Source organism: Haliaeetus albicilla, chromosome 27 (assembly GCF_947461875.1).
Source record: "Haliaeetus albicilla chromosome 27, bHalAlb1.1, whole genome shotgun sequence".
Taxonomy (NCBI): Eukaryota; Metazoa; Chordata; class Aves; order Accipitriformes; family Accipitridae; genus Haliaeetus; species Haliaeetus albicilla.
In genome coordinates this window covers 16,846,923-16,863,724 of record NC_091509.1, presented here as the reverse complement: position 1 = coordinate 16,863,724, position 16,802 = coordinate 16,846,923, and the positions used below count along the sequence as shown (strand labels likewise).

The 16,802-nt window shown below is 41.7% G+C and overlaps 1 protein-coding gene across 1 annotated transcript in view; it reads right to left on the bottom strand.

The window, feature by feature from the left end:
- ADAMTS2 (ADAM metallopeptidase with thrombospondin type 1 motif 2) overlaps nt 1–16,802 on the bottom strand; it is a 190,430-nt gene that overhangs the window by 117,685 nt on the left and 55,943 nt on the right. Inside the window, exon 3 of the mRNA XM_069772878.1 lies at nt 1,205–1,364. Coding sequence (XP_069628979.1) covers nt 1,205–1,364 — 160 coding nt within the window. The remainder of the gene's footprint in view (nt 1–1,204; nt 1,365–16,802) is intronic.

The window sequence follows — 16,802 nt, the reverse complement described above, 5'->3', positions numbered from 1 at the left end:
CAATCAGAAGAGCCTAACACAGCACTGTGTCAGTTACAAAAATCATGGGTCGTTTTGATGGCCAAAGTGGAAAAAGAAGTTAGTTGAAAGCTATTACTTGCTGTCTTTTTTCTCCCCGTTCTGACTTGAACATTGAGAAATTTATATTGTTCACTTGGTCCTCATTTCAGAGCCTCAACTTTGTGACTACCTGTTCCTTCAAGTGGTTTCTGAGGACTTCTATATGCAAGACTAGAGTATACAGTAGAATTTTTACAACAGGTACCATACTTTTTGTGTTTTGAAAATTATTAATGTAGCACAGTAGCGGGATGGGGATCACTGGGAAGATTTCTACAAAGGACAATCTAACACACTGCATTATACTTGAAAATGTACTACACTGAAATCACATAATACTAGGGTATGAGTGGCAAATACCTCTGCTGTTTGGTACACACATTTGGAACAAAAATGTAGCTATTTTGTTGTTTCCACTCAAACGACCCAGTTAATCTCAGTGTTAACATCAGCTGTCAAAACATCCACTTACCAGATTTGCATCCTTTATTTATTCAGAAAAAAATGTGTGACATCCAAGCAGTTACCAGAGAAATAGAAAATACTACATAGAATGGGTGTTTACATTTAGCTCCTGTTATTCCATCACTGTCTACCACATACTTACCACGTTAAATTCCACACTTGGAAATACATAAATAAATCAAGAAAGTTTCTGCTCATATCTGAAGATACCATTATTTCCCTGTTGGGATTAAATTCAGTCCAGCGAAGACGCTGTCAATGAGAAGCCCACGTACCGCATCAGCCTTGTTGTGTGCTTGCTGCAACCTTCCAACACAGCCTTTGCAAAACCAGCAATGCTACCTGTCTCCAGCAGGCACAGGCACCTCTGCACTGCTGCTTCATCCACCATCCCCTTCTGCTCTGACCCAGGGACTCAGCCGGACACATGACTTTATGCTATCTCCAGAGCCAAGGAAACTCTTTAAAGCATACGCAGTTCCACCTGGAGATGGTTTTGGCTGCTGCAATGCTTGCCTGCCCCTGGTAAAGCGTTCAACTCCTTCCCTACCTTTTCATCCACAGAGGGAGAACACATTTCCATTTTCAAGGATAAAAAAGCCAGAGATAGCAGACCACACTGGTTATATGCCTTCAGCTACACTTTATACATCAGCTGGCATTAACATCTCTGCCTTACCTTTATACAGGGTATCCACATTCTCAATCGGAAGCTGCTTCTTGGCAGCTGCTCTGCGATAGACCACGTGCGTTCTGCCTCCTCCCTCCTCCTCCTCCTGGGCCCCCTTCTCCAGAGGTTCAATGAAGAACTCGTCCTTGTCTGTGCGAATCATGCCAGCCTGCAGCAACAGGGCAGAGATCGAACATTTTGCGTTACTGCACATACAGCAGACGTTGTGAGTAAACAGTTACAATATGCTTAAGCACACTTTAGTGCTCCCTAGAGAGCAATTAGGATGCAGAGAGGAAACCAGGTGAATTCTTTATTAGAGCAAAACAAAACATCATTTCCCCAACTTGACAAGAAAGGACAAAAGGTATAACCCTGAACCAAAAGGACTTCTCCTCAAACCACAGGAGCAAAGTACAGGTCTAAAAATCTGTCTAGGAAATACAGTCCCCATTAGAAACCAGCTACAATGAAAGTTACTATGACCTTAGCCATCAGTCAGGCCCAGACTGCTCCAGTGTTACTATCTGTGCTAAAAAAAGGATCCGTTCAGAGCCATAAGCCGGTCCCGATGTGCAGTTCAACAGCCAAAAAACATAGAGTCAGCCTTTCTGTTCAGAAGCAAGACAGCAAAGTACTACATCTCACATGCAGGCAACTAAGCTTTGTGATTATTTCTCCCTTGACACAAAGGGTTCAGCTGACAAAATACTCTTTCAAGAATTACCCACAACTAGTTTAAAAAAGGTGTCGGTAGTGCATTGCTAAGAAATAAAAACTTATTCAGACCAGACCAGATACCCTGGTGTGAAAAAAAGATAAATTTGCACTTCTACAGAGCCCCTCAAACGAACATCACCCAAGCGATTCTCACTGTGTTCAGGGGAAACCCTCATAAAGACTGAAAACTTTAAAAAGAAAAAGTCTTTTCACCATCTTCATGCAGGTGAAAGAACTTGGGCACCTGTATTGCCTGCATTTGTCTCCTCTTGCAGTCCTGCCCTACTGCAGAAGGTCACAGCAGCCAGTAGCTGGCTTGCAGAGATGGTTGGCTTGAACCAATTTTTCAGCGTATGTTTGCACATCTGTGCTTGAGATCTTAAACTAATGAACTCTTAGCTTGTAAACAGAAAGTCTTACTATTAATATGAAATAAACGGTTTAGATTATTATAGAAAGAAGCCCCAAATCCAACCTTCAGAAGTTCCTTCTTCACACTTTTTCCCACTCTGCCCACTGATGACCCTGGAGTCACTGGACTTTCAGACTGGGCACAGGAGAAGATCTCGACACTGTGACACACTTCATCTTGGTATCTGAGCTTCTGGGAACCTAAATCCTTTGCTGAGTGAAGCCCTACCTCAAGCTTCCAGGAGAACCAGTTTGGCTCCTTTGAATCCAGTATCCTCACTTGAAACAAGTATCATCTAAACACTCTTATCATATCCCAGCACTACATTTCTCATACAACACATATTTTTCTTCTACAAGCAGCAAACTACATTCCTACTGCTATAAATACAGTATGTTCTTTGGTTCCCTCCTTGGAAAAATGTCAGGTTCATTTGTCATGTCTTAACTTACATTAGGCAAGATTTCCAGTCCCAGATTTCATATATATAATGTATACAAAAACAGATTGAAGGGGAAAGATTAAAGAAGCAAAATTATACCGAAGCAATTTAAACTGATGCCATCCTGCCTGTATAGAGGAAACTGAATTTGAAATCCTGTCCTGTTTCTTCTTATCTAATTTAGATTCTACATCAGACACAAAAAAGGTGAGACAGGCTCAGCAGCTCAAGGAAGCTAAGACAACCAAGAAAGTAAGTGCTGAACCCAGAGAGACAGCAACTGATCTTCTACTGTAAAGAGGAATACATGAAAAATTCAGAAATCATGTTATTCTCCTTTTAATGTATATTTTAATTGTATACAGACACACTTCTTCTGGATATTAAATATTATACCCAGAAATTTTAAAGTCTTTTTATGAGAAATGCACAACTAAAGATCAGGAAGGAACAAGCATTTGCATGCTCAATTGCACAGAGTACGATGCATATGCCATACATACGCCCAGGAGAAATACACAGAGAGCTTGACTGTCACGTAGAAAAAAAGTGACTTTGTTTTTTGCAAGTAAGCTACATGGTTGTGCACACGTTCATATGTATTTCTGGATTTATTAAACCTACTATTAACTAAGCAGCTAATGCCAGATCTTAGTTTAAAATGCAGACCATACTTCAGGATCCTGGGGAAAACACTGCTGTACACTGTGTGCAGCAGGGGGTACTGATGGGAGTTTGGATGAATTTAGATCTTGTAGGAAAATTAACAGATAGGCCACTTCTACAATCAGTAGTTGAACTGATTAGACAGAAGAACAACTTTTATAGGTGAACTTTAGCTTCCAGGGCATGGTGGCCTTTTGGAAAAAAAAACATCTGGTCAAAATGAAGATTCCCACCCTGAGAAGATGAAGGCAACAACCTGGGACAGACTGTAAGACTAATAAAAGACATATTTGAACGCTGGTTCCCAAGTTACAAAACCAGTGGTCAAACACTGATGTTTCCTGCAGATCACTGTGCCTGGTGCTGGCCCTTTTGCGTGCAGGGGGATTCATGTGGCACTGAATGCTGCCAAATAGCAGGCCATCCTTCAGGTGCTCTTATTTCACACTCTGCTTCTTGGATAGACACGACATCACACTGTACATTCCCATGGCGGTATTCTCCCTAATTCTGCTGGAGTTTATAAAGGAAGGAATTTAACCTTCCAACATGGGTAAATATTTCTTTTCTTATTTTAATCTTGGACTAAAATAACTTTGTCTCTTACACAGGAATTTCTCTTTTCCTTTAGTCCTGAGAAACATATCAATTATTTTTGGTCAGAATTATTAGGAAAGAGTTAGTGTGTGCTTGAAATGTAAAAGAATTATATATTTTTATATATTGTATATCTTACACAGCCTCTGATTTAGCCAACATATTCTCAGGAAATAAAATAAGAAAAAATGGTTGTTTAAGACTTTAAGAAGAAAATTCATTTAGATGGCAAGCCAGAGTTCCTACAGCAATCCACAGTTCAAGCCATCTGCCTAATAATATACCCATAGTTATAAATGATTCATTAAGAAACACATAGGGCTCCTGAATGTCTCCACCACACATTTCCTTGCTGCTTTGAGCAAGACATTTAACCTCTTTACTTCCATTCCTCCACCTCTGAACCAGCATAACAACAGTCTTGCAGGATAATTACAAGGGCTGATTTGTTATTTTTTTGCCAAGTGCTTTGAACATGAAAAGCTCAAGATGAATTGCCTAATGCCTTTTTTCTGATACTACTCAGAACACCCTCAAAAAGCCACCGTGAAAGGGAGATTGCTTTTAGTCATCAACTCAACACCAGTGCTGCACACAGCCAAGCAAACAACATAAAGGCATTGCTGCAGCAGCAGGGGTTTGCTCATGCCTTCCACCCATCAGTCCTGTTCTTATCCACGGATGCCATCACCCTTGTGCCAGCCTGTCATGCCAAGACAACCGTCAGACAACCACCAAGGCTATGATGACAACAGAGAGCATTAAAGTTGCTGCAATTTCCTGGAGAATGCCTCTGGACGACTAAAACAGAAATGCCATATTGTTCGAGCAAATCTGCCTTCCCTTCGACACAGGTTAGACTAGAAGGACTTCAGAAAATTCTTGGGCTGTCTCTGGACATCTACTCCAGCGGATGCAAAAGCAGAATTAAGCCTTTCAGTTATCAGTTTCCCCAAGTTCTGAACAGAAGAACAGCAGTTGCCTTCATGAACTAAGAGCTTAAAAGTAACTGCTAGCAACTGCATTTTTCTATCCTATACTGCTTGTCATCCGTCCTGGGACTGCTGTACTTCCAGGAGTTATGAATTAGCAGTGCTTCCCCTGTGCTACCACCCTGCAGCCACACACGTGCTGTGTAATTCAGAACTAGGTGTGGAAAGGACTTCCAATTCTGGAAAAAAAGCTGAGCTGTTACCTCTTCCCCTACTCTTCTGGGACTTTTAACTTGAAACTGAAGTGAATGTGGGAATATTGCTAAATAACGATGGCAGCAGCGACTATGTCCTGTGACTAATAAAAATATAAATTAACTGAAAAAGTGTTTGCCTTTGGAATGCACCAAACTGGAGCAAAGAGCCTATAATATCCCACTATTTCCCAAAGCAGGACATCCCCAGGCCTTCCTTCCAAGGGTTTTTAGATCCCAGCTGCAAATTACTCAAGTCAAGCACTGCTTAGCATTCATTAATATGCATTAAAGACTAGAGCAGAAGACACTTAATCAAAAGGAAACTGCAGTTCAGAGAATCAAAACCTCTGCTAAGGTTAGCAAGGCAGTTATTTAGAAGTGAAAGCCACACAGGAAAAAATTCACAAGGAAGGCAGAGAGTGACTGTCCTGTCTAATTAAGGCGAGAATTACATTGATAAGCCACAAATGAGTCCATTGCAATACACAGGGCTGGGGGTTTAGAGCTCCACTCATCTCTTTTGGGGGTAACGGGGCTCCTGTGCATCCCTGAAGACCTGCTTCCAAGGCTTTCAAGGACCACAGGATCTACAGACACTGGCAATGGCAGCGGCCACACAGGCTTTCTGCCCAAGGTAATTACACCAGTCCCATCCACCGCGATGGAGACCTCCTCTCCAACCGAGGAGACCTGCCAATTGTTTTCCACCGCGCTGCAGAGCTCAGCTGAAAAGTAGGTCTCTTCTCCAGTCTCCTCAACATCCCCAACCCCTCTCGCATTTCTAAAGACATTCTTTAAAAGTCTAATTTGACAGAAAAACTGTCTGGCGTACTTAGATCTACAGAAAACCCCAGGTTTTACAGCGTTAGCTCCCGTGGATAATTAAATGTCTCGCTGGCTCTGCACTTGGTGAGCGACTTAATTGTCTCCTCATTCCCATTCCCATCACAGCTCCCTGTTCTAGGCTGTAATGAAGTAACCCATCTAGCTGCTGCTTCAGGACTCCAGAGCCTCAGCCCATCCTGTAACTGCAAGTTTAATTAATGTTCATTTTCTTCCTCATTAGTACAGCTTTACAAAGTTTCTCATTGCCATATAAAGGCAGATTTACTTCCTAATCTCCAAGCACGTGATACAGATAGGAAGCTAAAATTAAATGTGAACAAACCTGAAATTAATATTAAAAAATCCAAGTGTCTGCTTAGTTAATTAAATCAGTAACCCACAAAAACAGAGTGTTTCAGAAACTCTTAGAAACAGTATTTCTGTAAATAGAGAGCACCCTATTTTTTTGAGTCTGTGCTTCTGAAAAAGGTAACCAGCCACATGACATATCTGCGCACGAACAAATCCTAAATACAGTCCTGAGTTTCAGGTGATTTTCTTGAGACCGAAAGGAGGTTCAAACTTGCTGATATTTAACCTCAGTGCCTGGGTTAGGAGCCTGCACTCCCTGCAATGTCAATGAAGCCTCCAGAGGGGAATTTGCAGTATGGGATCCTCCCAACAATCAATTCACAGAGAAGCAGAGAGAGGAGATTTGCGTTTCACTGTATATATAGTTGCCAAAAAATACTCTGTAGATTACTTGAAAGAGAAAATATTTATGTTTGCAGGACAGCATATTGGACAAGGTCTTATTCTATTTTTATATTAATGTGCCTGTACCCTAAATACACAACTGCTACACGTTTGACCAAAACTGGCACTAGTATAGCAGAGAACTTGAAAACAAATTCCACATGTTATTTTTATTTATGATCCTTCTCTAGGTCTTAGAACCACAGGAACATGCTTTTTTCCAAACAGCAACAGATGTGTCCTCCCAACACTGAAGTCAAGTACAGAAATATTAGTTCAATTACATTAGAATGGGCCTGATACACCAGGAGCTCTGATGACTGGAGCAAGATCACCCAGAAGTCTGCAGCAGAAGTAAAGATGTAACACAGACCTTCCAAACTCATCCCTGCCCACACGGGATCTCTCAACATTCTCAGTTCTGCAATGTATTCACTCCCAGTCATACAGTACACTGATTCAGGAACAGACGCGCTTGGCGTTTTATTTCCATTTAGCTTCATTCATATAGATAACAATGAAAAAAAAAGCTTCTGATGTCATATTTGCATTTGATTCTTTGAGAACATGCCTCGAACTACTGAAGCATTGCAGAGGAAGAATTGTGCAGTGCTGCAAATTCATCTCTCTTCACAGTGAATGGAGGTACTGAAGGAATTGTAGCAAACATTTGGAACATGTTGCCACTTACTGTGCTGTATGCTGCTGCTGCTGCCCTACAGCTACACTGATTTATTCAGTCCCAGGCTGGATGGGGAAGGGGAGAAAAAGAAAGTTTTTAACTGAGCATATATAATTTTATTACTGTTAGTCTAAAGGCGTATTTTTCAGCTTTTTTCCAAGTCAGTTTGCAACTAAGTTGCTTTATTTTCACATACCCTCAAAAAATTAAGTGGGGAAATAATTATGTATACACATAAGAATTACATAGACAGACTGACAGAGAGGTAGAGCCTGCTGGGTAACCCTATTAAAGCTGCAAGTTACTTAGGGCTCCTATTTATCCTCTGCAGAATGGGGATAAGGTCACATATTTAATGCACTTTGAGATCCACTAATGAAAAGCACCACACAAGAGCTATTCGTACTAAGAGTGCTTTCATTATAGGCTGCTCTCGTACAGTCCTTGTAGCTCAAGGGAGCATGGGTATCCATCCATTCATGCATCTATACGCTTCCACTGCTACCAAAAATAAAGTTTTGTCCCTAGAGCCCAGCTTAGTCACTACACAACTGCAGGTGCGATTAATAATAGCAGTGGGACAAACCTGCAGCCAATATAACCTGAAGTTAAAAGAACTGCATTAGTTTATACCAGATGAGAATCTGGACCCAAATCTTGCATTTGTATGGTATCAGTATAACTCATTTTAGAAACTCAGAAGGGTTTTCTGCGGTTTTTAAGAGACACAATAGTGAGACACACTGTGTCTCATTCTCACCGAGCCTTCAAGAAAACAGACACAATTAAAGTGATTTCACAGAACAATGCCAGCAGATTTCAAGACAAGCATCCTGGCCACAGTGCCTGGCTTTTACCAGTGGACAATGCTAAAAACATTGCTTCCAACTTCTCTGCCTTTACAAGAAAATTACCAAATTCTCACCTCTGTCACTCAGTGCCTGCCTAGGGCCAGCAGCAGTGCAGGAGACCAGGGCCATGACCCTGAGCACCACTTTCCTTCACTAAATCTCCTGCCTCTGTCCCCCACAATCTGCCCCATCCTAGCAGCCGCTCACCTCTGAATCCTGGTAGATCACAAGAGGTAAATCTCATTTTCCAAAGGTTTAGGTGTCCTGGTTTCAGCTGGCATAGAGTTAATTTTCTTTCTAGTAGCTGGTATAGTGTTATGTTTGGGGTTCAGTACAAGAAGAATGTTGATAACACACTGATGTTTTCAGTTGTTGCTAAGTAGTGTTCAGACTAAGTCAAGGATTTTTCAGCTTCTCCCACTCAGCCAGCGAGAAGGCTGGAGGGGCACAAGAAGTTGGGAGGGGACACAGCCAGGGCAGCTGACCCAAACTGGCCAAAGGGGTATTCCAGACCATGGGACGTCATGCCCAGTATATAAACTGGGGGAAGTTGGCCTGGGAGGGATTGCTGCTCGGGGACTAACTGGGCGTCAGTGGGTGAGTGGTGAGCAACTGCATTGTGCATCACTTGTTTTGTATATTCCACTCCTTTTATTATTATTACTGTCATTTTATTACTGATATTACTATCATTATTAGTTTCTTCCTTTCTGTTCTATTAAACTGTTCTTACCTCAACCCACGAGTTTTACCTTTTTCCTTCCGATTCTCTCCCCGATCCCACTGGGTGGGGAGTGAGCAAGCGGCTGCATGGTGCTTAGTTGCTGGCTGGGGTTAAACCATGACATTAGGTAATACACAAAAAACATGACCTTCTGCAAAATGAGTATTTGCAGCAAATACAGAGTACAGGCTGCAAATGTATAACAGAGACTTTGGACCAGGCAAATTCAGAACAGACTTCCCTGCAGCTACTATACAGAGAAACAGCATCGCACCTTTGCCAGTTTGGCTTCCACCTTTCGGATGCGTCCACCATCAGCAGCAGGGACCTTGTTTCCAAAGAGTTCAGCTGCAAGAGCTGTGACAGTTCTGTAGCTTTTTAAACAGAGACAAGCAGTTCTTTCAGCTAAAATAATGCTTAAGCAAGAACATTTCGGAAGGTCTCTAGGCTTAGTGTCCACAGGTATGTGTAATTCCAAGTGGGAAAGAGGTGAGTTATTAAATAGCTGTTAAGAATGAAAATGATAAATGCAGCAGATCTTGCAGACTCAGGGGACTGTAAACTCGATTGCTGTTGTTGCAAGCAGGGAATAGTAATTGCAGTTCCCTGCAACAGAGTTTCTCAATTTTAATCTTTCGGGGAGGAAAAGCATGAATATCAAGTCCATGAATTTGCTAAAAGCAAGATCCAAAAGGATTAACTTTCCCAATTTTAACACAAGGAACCATTTGAAATAAAGCATTTCTGAGGTCACTTTGACAAAATGCATAGTTGAGTTCTACCCTCAGCAATAAAAATGAATTGATATTCTGCAAGAAAACAAAACCAGTCCGACTGGAAAGCTCTTCAGCTCAAACTCTCACAAAATGGGATGGTTGCTACACAAGTTTCTTTTCAAAAATATATTTGCTTAAGGCACAAATCACCACCCACTGAAGTCAACGGGTGCCACATTCATAAATCTCAAGGCCAGGATTCATAAATGGATTCATAAATATTAAAGCAGTTTAGTCTGACCTTCTATTTAAGACAGGCCAAAGACTTTCACCAAAGCATCGCTGCAGCCTCCCAAAAACAGTCTTTATCCTGAATTCAGCAGAGCTGGATCAGATCCATTAATGGGTAGGAAACGGAGTCTAGATCTTTGCTACGGTAAACAAGATAAAAGGATCCAGACCACAAACTGGAGAAAAAGGTTTACTATATAAAAAAAAGTTTAATATATTAAATCCATCTGGGTTGAAACTTAGCATTTAAAGTAATTTAAAATTACATTATCGAAATCCTGAATCTTCCCTTTAAAAGATGTCACTGCAGCAACCTTTCATATTCCAAAGGAGTGCGTGAGCTGCAGAGCGCAAGCTGCAGGGCAGCAGGAGCCAGCTCTGGCCTGGGCCATTCCCATCTCCTCCTGCTCCGCTGCGCTCTACCAACCCTTCTCGCACAGCAGCCCCAGCGCCCACACAACCACACAGTGAGCAGGTTCAGGAAGCTTACCCCAAAATCACCATCCTAGAAAGATGTGCACCTTGGCCGAACCAGGTCTCCCTGGTCCGCAGCTTCTGACATTAGCTACTCCAGTGAAAGCAAGAATCCCAGCAGGTAAAAGTTTCCACCTGGGAGACAGCATCTCACACCCACTTCCCACTTTTCCATGCAACAGCTCAAAACCCAAATCCGGCCACAGGTCCAGGGGTGACCAATGCAGTTGGAAATCAGATAGGGTCCTTCTCTGCTAAATGCAAGTTTTACTTAAACTGGATGCCCATAAGGGTGAGGGGAAACAAAAGCACCAAAAGTTTGCTACAGCTGGGGCTTGTTTTCCTTTCCACATCCTATAGACAGTCTTATTTTAACCTTCCTTCTCTTTCTTATCCTGTATTGGAGGAATGAACCTGGAAAGGGGTTATCCAAATGAGAGCATGAAAAACTAATGAGAGATGAGCTTTCAATTTTATACTGCACTCAGTTGTAGGCTCTCAGTACAAGATGTCAACAAAGTGCAAGATTCAGTACAGAAACTAAAATAATTAATCCCTGGAGGAACAGGCTTATTAAGAAGGATTAAATCAAAGAATTAATGTGCACTATTCGTCTATATGACAAAGAGGAAGGGAGGCATATGATAACTCTCCAAGATTTGAAAGCATAGAGAGAATAAGAATTGCTGATGAGAAAAGCTTGGACATACCAGGAAACAAACAAAAAAAGAAACTCTGATAGAAATTTTAGCTTGCAATGCTATAGGCAATCTTATGCAGCTTAAAAAAAAAAACAAACAAAAAAACCCCAAAAAACAACAAAACCAAAAACCAAAAAACCTCAAAACCTTGTCCATAAAAATCTTTAAATTAACATTCCTTATTCTTTAAATTGCACTAGTACCTACAGTTCAAGGAACAAAAGTTAGGCATTGCACAATAACAAATACATTTTAGCAGACTTCCACAGAGGAAGAAATAAAGAACATCAGCTGAGCCCAAACCAGGCTCAGGGAACTCAGCAGTAGCTGGTGATCTATGTCCTTGGAAAAGCAAAATCAAACGTGAGCTGGACCTCTTCTGTGAGCCCCTTGCTTGAGCGGAGAGAGCCCAGCCTGTCCCAAGGCTCTGCTTCATCCTGACTGAGCCAGCCAGGCAAAGGGGAGTTTCAGGGCAGTGGGAGCTTGGCTGTAGCTGGAAAGAAGCTGGAGGCTCTCCATCCCTAACTTCACAGGCTAGCCACAAAAACAGAAGCCAGACAGACCACCCAGAGACACATGAAGCAACCTCCTCACTGCTACAAGTGAAATAAAGTGCTTTCTCATATAAATGAATACCATTCCTTAAGGGCAATGTATAGGCATCCATATGGCAACCTGACTGCTAAAACAAATGTGGTGGATCTCACAGCATGTCTAGAGGTCTCTTAGGAAGCACCGGGGAGGAGTTGGTGCTCATCATCATTATGGGCCTGAGGACAGAGGTTCAAGTTGCAAGTTGAAACCAGGAGTTTCATCATGGCATTGTTTTAATGTTCCCAGTCTGATGAAAAGCCAAGTCAGTGCGTGGCTGAGGAAATGAGCTGTGGATTCAGTGGATATGGAAACAAGAGCTGGGATTCACCAGGCATTGGAAAAAACTCTGGAATGGATAAAGTCTGTCCAGGAGAGATCAGTTTCTCCCATATCATCACTGTATTGTGTACTGGAAAGGCTGTAAAGAGCACTTTAAATAGAAGGAGAGGAGGGTACAGAAGGGCAAGTATGTGTACTGGTAAGAGTGTTATCAGACACTCGGTGAAAACACGACGGTCTGGGGACACTGTAACAGCAGGATAGGAAGCACACAGGAACACACCAGCCTGCCACTGGAGAAGAGAGCCCAGAATTAACTCAGATTAACCATTTAATCATGTCAAAGAAGAATCCAGTATCCCTCTAGATTAAATTCTACGTGTATATAGGAAAAGAACAATATAGGGCAATACTATCAACTGACCAGGACAGCAACAGCAACTGAGATACACTGAGGGAGAACAGAAGCACCTCAAGGGCAGAAAGCACATAGCAATGAAAAGTGTCTACAACCACTACGGTGACTGGGCAAATACCATCTTGGGGAGCAGTGCTGAGGATAGATTTTTAAGTATCATTAATGATTGCTTCATGACGCTCTTGAGACCAAGCTCCACAAAGGGGAGGCAGCCCTCGACTGCGTGAGCAGCGCGGTTGAACTGTTGCCGTTGAATACTCAGTAGCACGGACCACATCGTGCTTGTGTTTGATGTCCTGTCAAGAGCAACAAAATGTGTAATATTTCTGCTGCAGTGTTAAGTTCCGGAAAGGATGACTACAGAAGAATAAAGAAACTTGTTAAAAAGGAATTAAATGGGCACCTAAAAGAGAATCTCATTGCAGGCAGCATTGAACCATTTAAAGACAGTGTATTGAAGGCCCAGTGCAAGTGCATACCATCCACCAAAAACAGTTCAGGAAGAGCAAATGAAAGTCAGCATTGCTAAACAGCAAGGCAAGGGAGGGTTATTGGAAGCATACAGGCATCACAGCAAAAAAAAAAAGAGCCCAAATGAGGAAAATTGAAAGGGTCATAAACTGGCAGATTGAAGGTAAAATCACAGTAAGGCAAGCCAAAAGAGAGTCTGAGGAATAACTTGCAAAAAGCATAAAAACTAATCATAAAACCTTTCTGAAATACATCAGGAGTTGAAAACTCATCAGGGTATCTGTAAGGCCAAAAGATTATCCAGGTTTAAAGGAGCACTCAGAGACAGTACCATAACAGCAAAATTAAATGAGGTTCTTCAAAACATGCTCACCTTAGAGTACCTGGCAGAGGCCCCTATGTAGGAGCTCTCTCCATCTAAGGTTGAACTGAAGGATCTGCCTCAAACTGAAAAATCAGAAGAGGAGGTTATAGAATAAAATCTCCAATGAAGATGTTACAGGACTTCATCCTGACCAAACTAAGAAATTAAACAGTCCAGCTACTGCGTGTGTCATGGTTTGCTTCAGAACCAGAGGACTGAGTGCAAATGAAAACGCAAAGCCAGGTTCTAAGAGGAGCTTCTGAAGAGAACTTGGGTACAAAGACCAATAAGCCTGACAGATGATGGGGGTACGGCTTCATACAACACACATTTCAGTTTTGGAACCCCTTGCCATAGGAACTGTCTACTAAGAAAACAGAAGGCTACTAATGCTAAGACACCAAAGACAATCACTCACTACTGGCCAGTTTTGAAGACAACATAAGGACTTACACGGACATCTGGTCCAACACAGTATAACTCATGTGATTTTGTCTTTCCCTCACCTTGATCACCTCCAGATTTTTATGTTTTTTGCTGTTTGTGCTTTTCCTGATATTTTTCTCCTCTACTCCCTCCAAGGCTTCAGCTACTAATAAAACAATTTAATATTGTCTGAATTGAAGGACAAGAATGTTCCCTCTGCCTGTTCCTTAGACTATGGCTCCAGTAACCATAAACATTTCACCAAACTCCAAGCAGCACAAAAGAACTTAAAATACTCACATGCACACACAAAAACTTACTAGTTATTATCTAACTGTAGAAACATGTAAAATTAGCAAGAGTTGAAGTAGAAGGTAGACTGTTAATAACATTTTATTTTGGAAAACAAAAAGCACTTATACTCTTAGGCAAAAGTTAAAAGAAAAGTGCCTGTTTTCTCAAAAAATTAGAAATGAAGCTCCAACCTTTTTGCAGCAGCTAGCAACTAGATAGTCAGAAGTTGGACACAACATACACTGAGTCAAATGGAGCCTATAAAGCATGCACTCCCTGAAAATAAGAGAGTATGGAAACTAAACACAAAGAAAGAAGCGTAAATCAGCCTGTAAATCTTTTAGAACTACTAGAATTCAAATTACATACCATATGTCAGTGGGCTAGTATATTCACACCAGTAGAGCTGGGTTAGTGCCACCACACATTCTGGCAAGTTTACAAGCAGCATGTGTTTATTTGGACAGTACTATTATCACAAAAGATATTAAGGAAGCTCTTCAAGAGGCAGTTTCCATACTTTACATGTCTTCTACAAAATGATGTGGCTTTCTTATTTAAAGTTGCCTGTGAATCTCATGAGATTGCTTTAGAATTAAACAGACATTATTAATTTAGACTACTAGGCAGAGAGAAAAAAAAAACATTTGTAGCTCTTGAGCCAACAACAATGTTTACAAACTTCTCAAAGTCAATTGTCCAAATATAGTTACAAGAACTACAAGCCAGGAATCTGGATCAGAGGAAATATTATAGTAAGAAAGCCAGTCATCTCCCCTTATAAATGCAAAAAATGTTAGTTTTCAAAATAAAATATCAGATAAACTGTATCAGCTCTACCACCCAAACCGAAGTCAGTTATTCCAGTCATATCTCTAAGTCCTGCCTAGAGGAGGAACAAATATCCAGCACAGCGCAAACACAGCTGCTCTGTGTTTCTTGAGGGCATCCAGAATGCTGATGAGGATACCCACTGGTGACGTGGGGGCATCTAGGGCCTGACAGTGAAACATCCCTCATCCAGAAAACAGAAGTTCCAACCAACTCATGGGCATCCCAGACCAGACAGATGAACACACTGGTGGTAAGACATGGCCGTATGATCAGCGAGCCACTGAGCTTCACGATGAACTTCCAACATTTCTGAAAAATTATAAAGGAAGTGAACAAAATCCTCACTTTTCCACTTAAAATTTGCTGCAAACTACACAATTCAGGTTAGAGATAGCGCTATCAGGAGCCCAAGAGACACAATTCAGAAAGATCAGGGAATGAACACACAAGAGACTGTCAAATGGAAGCTAACACTGACAAAAAACTGAAATGCTTTGGCAGGAGCACTTAACCAACCTATACATCTTAGAAAGTCCTAAATTAGCTACCTCCAATTCAGGTGAGAGATGCGTGACTGTTGTAACAAGTTCAATGAAGATTTCCTCTCACTCTACAGTCAAAGTCAACCAGCACCAAAAAAGAAAAAAAAAGAAAAAAATAGGATGTTTAAATATGGGATAAAAAAAGACAAGACAGATGGCATTATTATTTTGTTACACAAGTCAGTGGCATAGCTGCATTGAAAACACTGGATTCAAGATGCCTGTAAATACAACCAAACTGAAATGTTTCCAAAGAAGTTGAATGGGAATGACCAGGGCCTCAAAACCACTCTCATTTCAGCAGGGAGACTGAAGACATTAAATACTTGTTTTAATATGAATGAGAAAGGCAGAGGAAAACAATTAATGGCACAATATGGAATACCTGAAAGTCATCTCTTCATTTCACAATAAAGAGAAAGAGAGTATCAATTAAATTAAAACATGATTTCCCCTGCCTCCCTCTGCCTAAAACAAATCACAGAGTAACTCCACAGTTTTCATTCTCCAGCTGACATCTTATAGCAAATTAAAGACCTTTAATACAAACAGTGAGGAGCCTCAGAAGCTCCAGGGTGCCCCAGAAAGAACAGAAGCAGGTCTGGACTTCTTGGTCTTGGACTCTTGCCAGACCAAAAGACTTTATTATACGAAAATGCCCAGAGGATCCTAAAGAGAAAAATCTCTTTTAGTTTATTTGTTTAACTAGTGATATTACTTCATATTTACGGGTTGAGTTTGTACTGGTAGCTTTTTGTTTTTACAAGTCTATGTTCCAGCTGACCCTGGTTTCACAGTACTTACACCTACTGTGACAGTTTTACAACCTGTTGTAGCTGCCCCACACAACACGGCCAAAGCCAAGCTGTTCTTTTGGTAACACCGTCAGGTTTCACAGCTCTCCTTCAACAGGTTTCAAATTCTATTTAGGTACCTCATCTCTATGGTAACTGCCAACCCTACGGAGCCTCACAGCTCTGTGCCAAAGGAAAGCAGTCCCCCATCCCTCACTGGGGAAACTGGATGCAGGAAAACTGGATGACTTGCCCAAGGTCATGCAGGAACTCTGTGGCAGAGACGGGAAACCCGATGTCCTGAAGGCCACATCCAGAGCACGAACCACAAGATACCCCTTCCTCTCCTACCAGCAAAACCTCCCGCTCCAAGCAGCTCTCGGCATCAGAGTCGCGGTTCTCAGTTTACAAAGCGTGAGCCTTAAGGGATACGTCACTACGTGCTCCGTCCCTTTGCTACTTCGCTGCAATGAGTCGGTCGACGAACAACTCTCTTCCAGCTGCTTGCCGCCAGCACGGCCACCAGCCCAGGCCAGTCGCCGCGG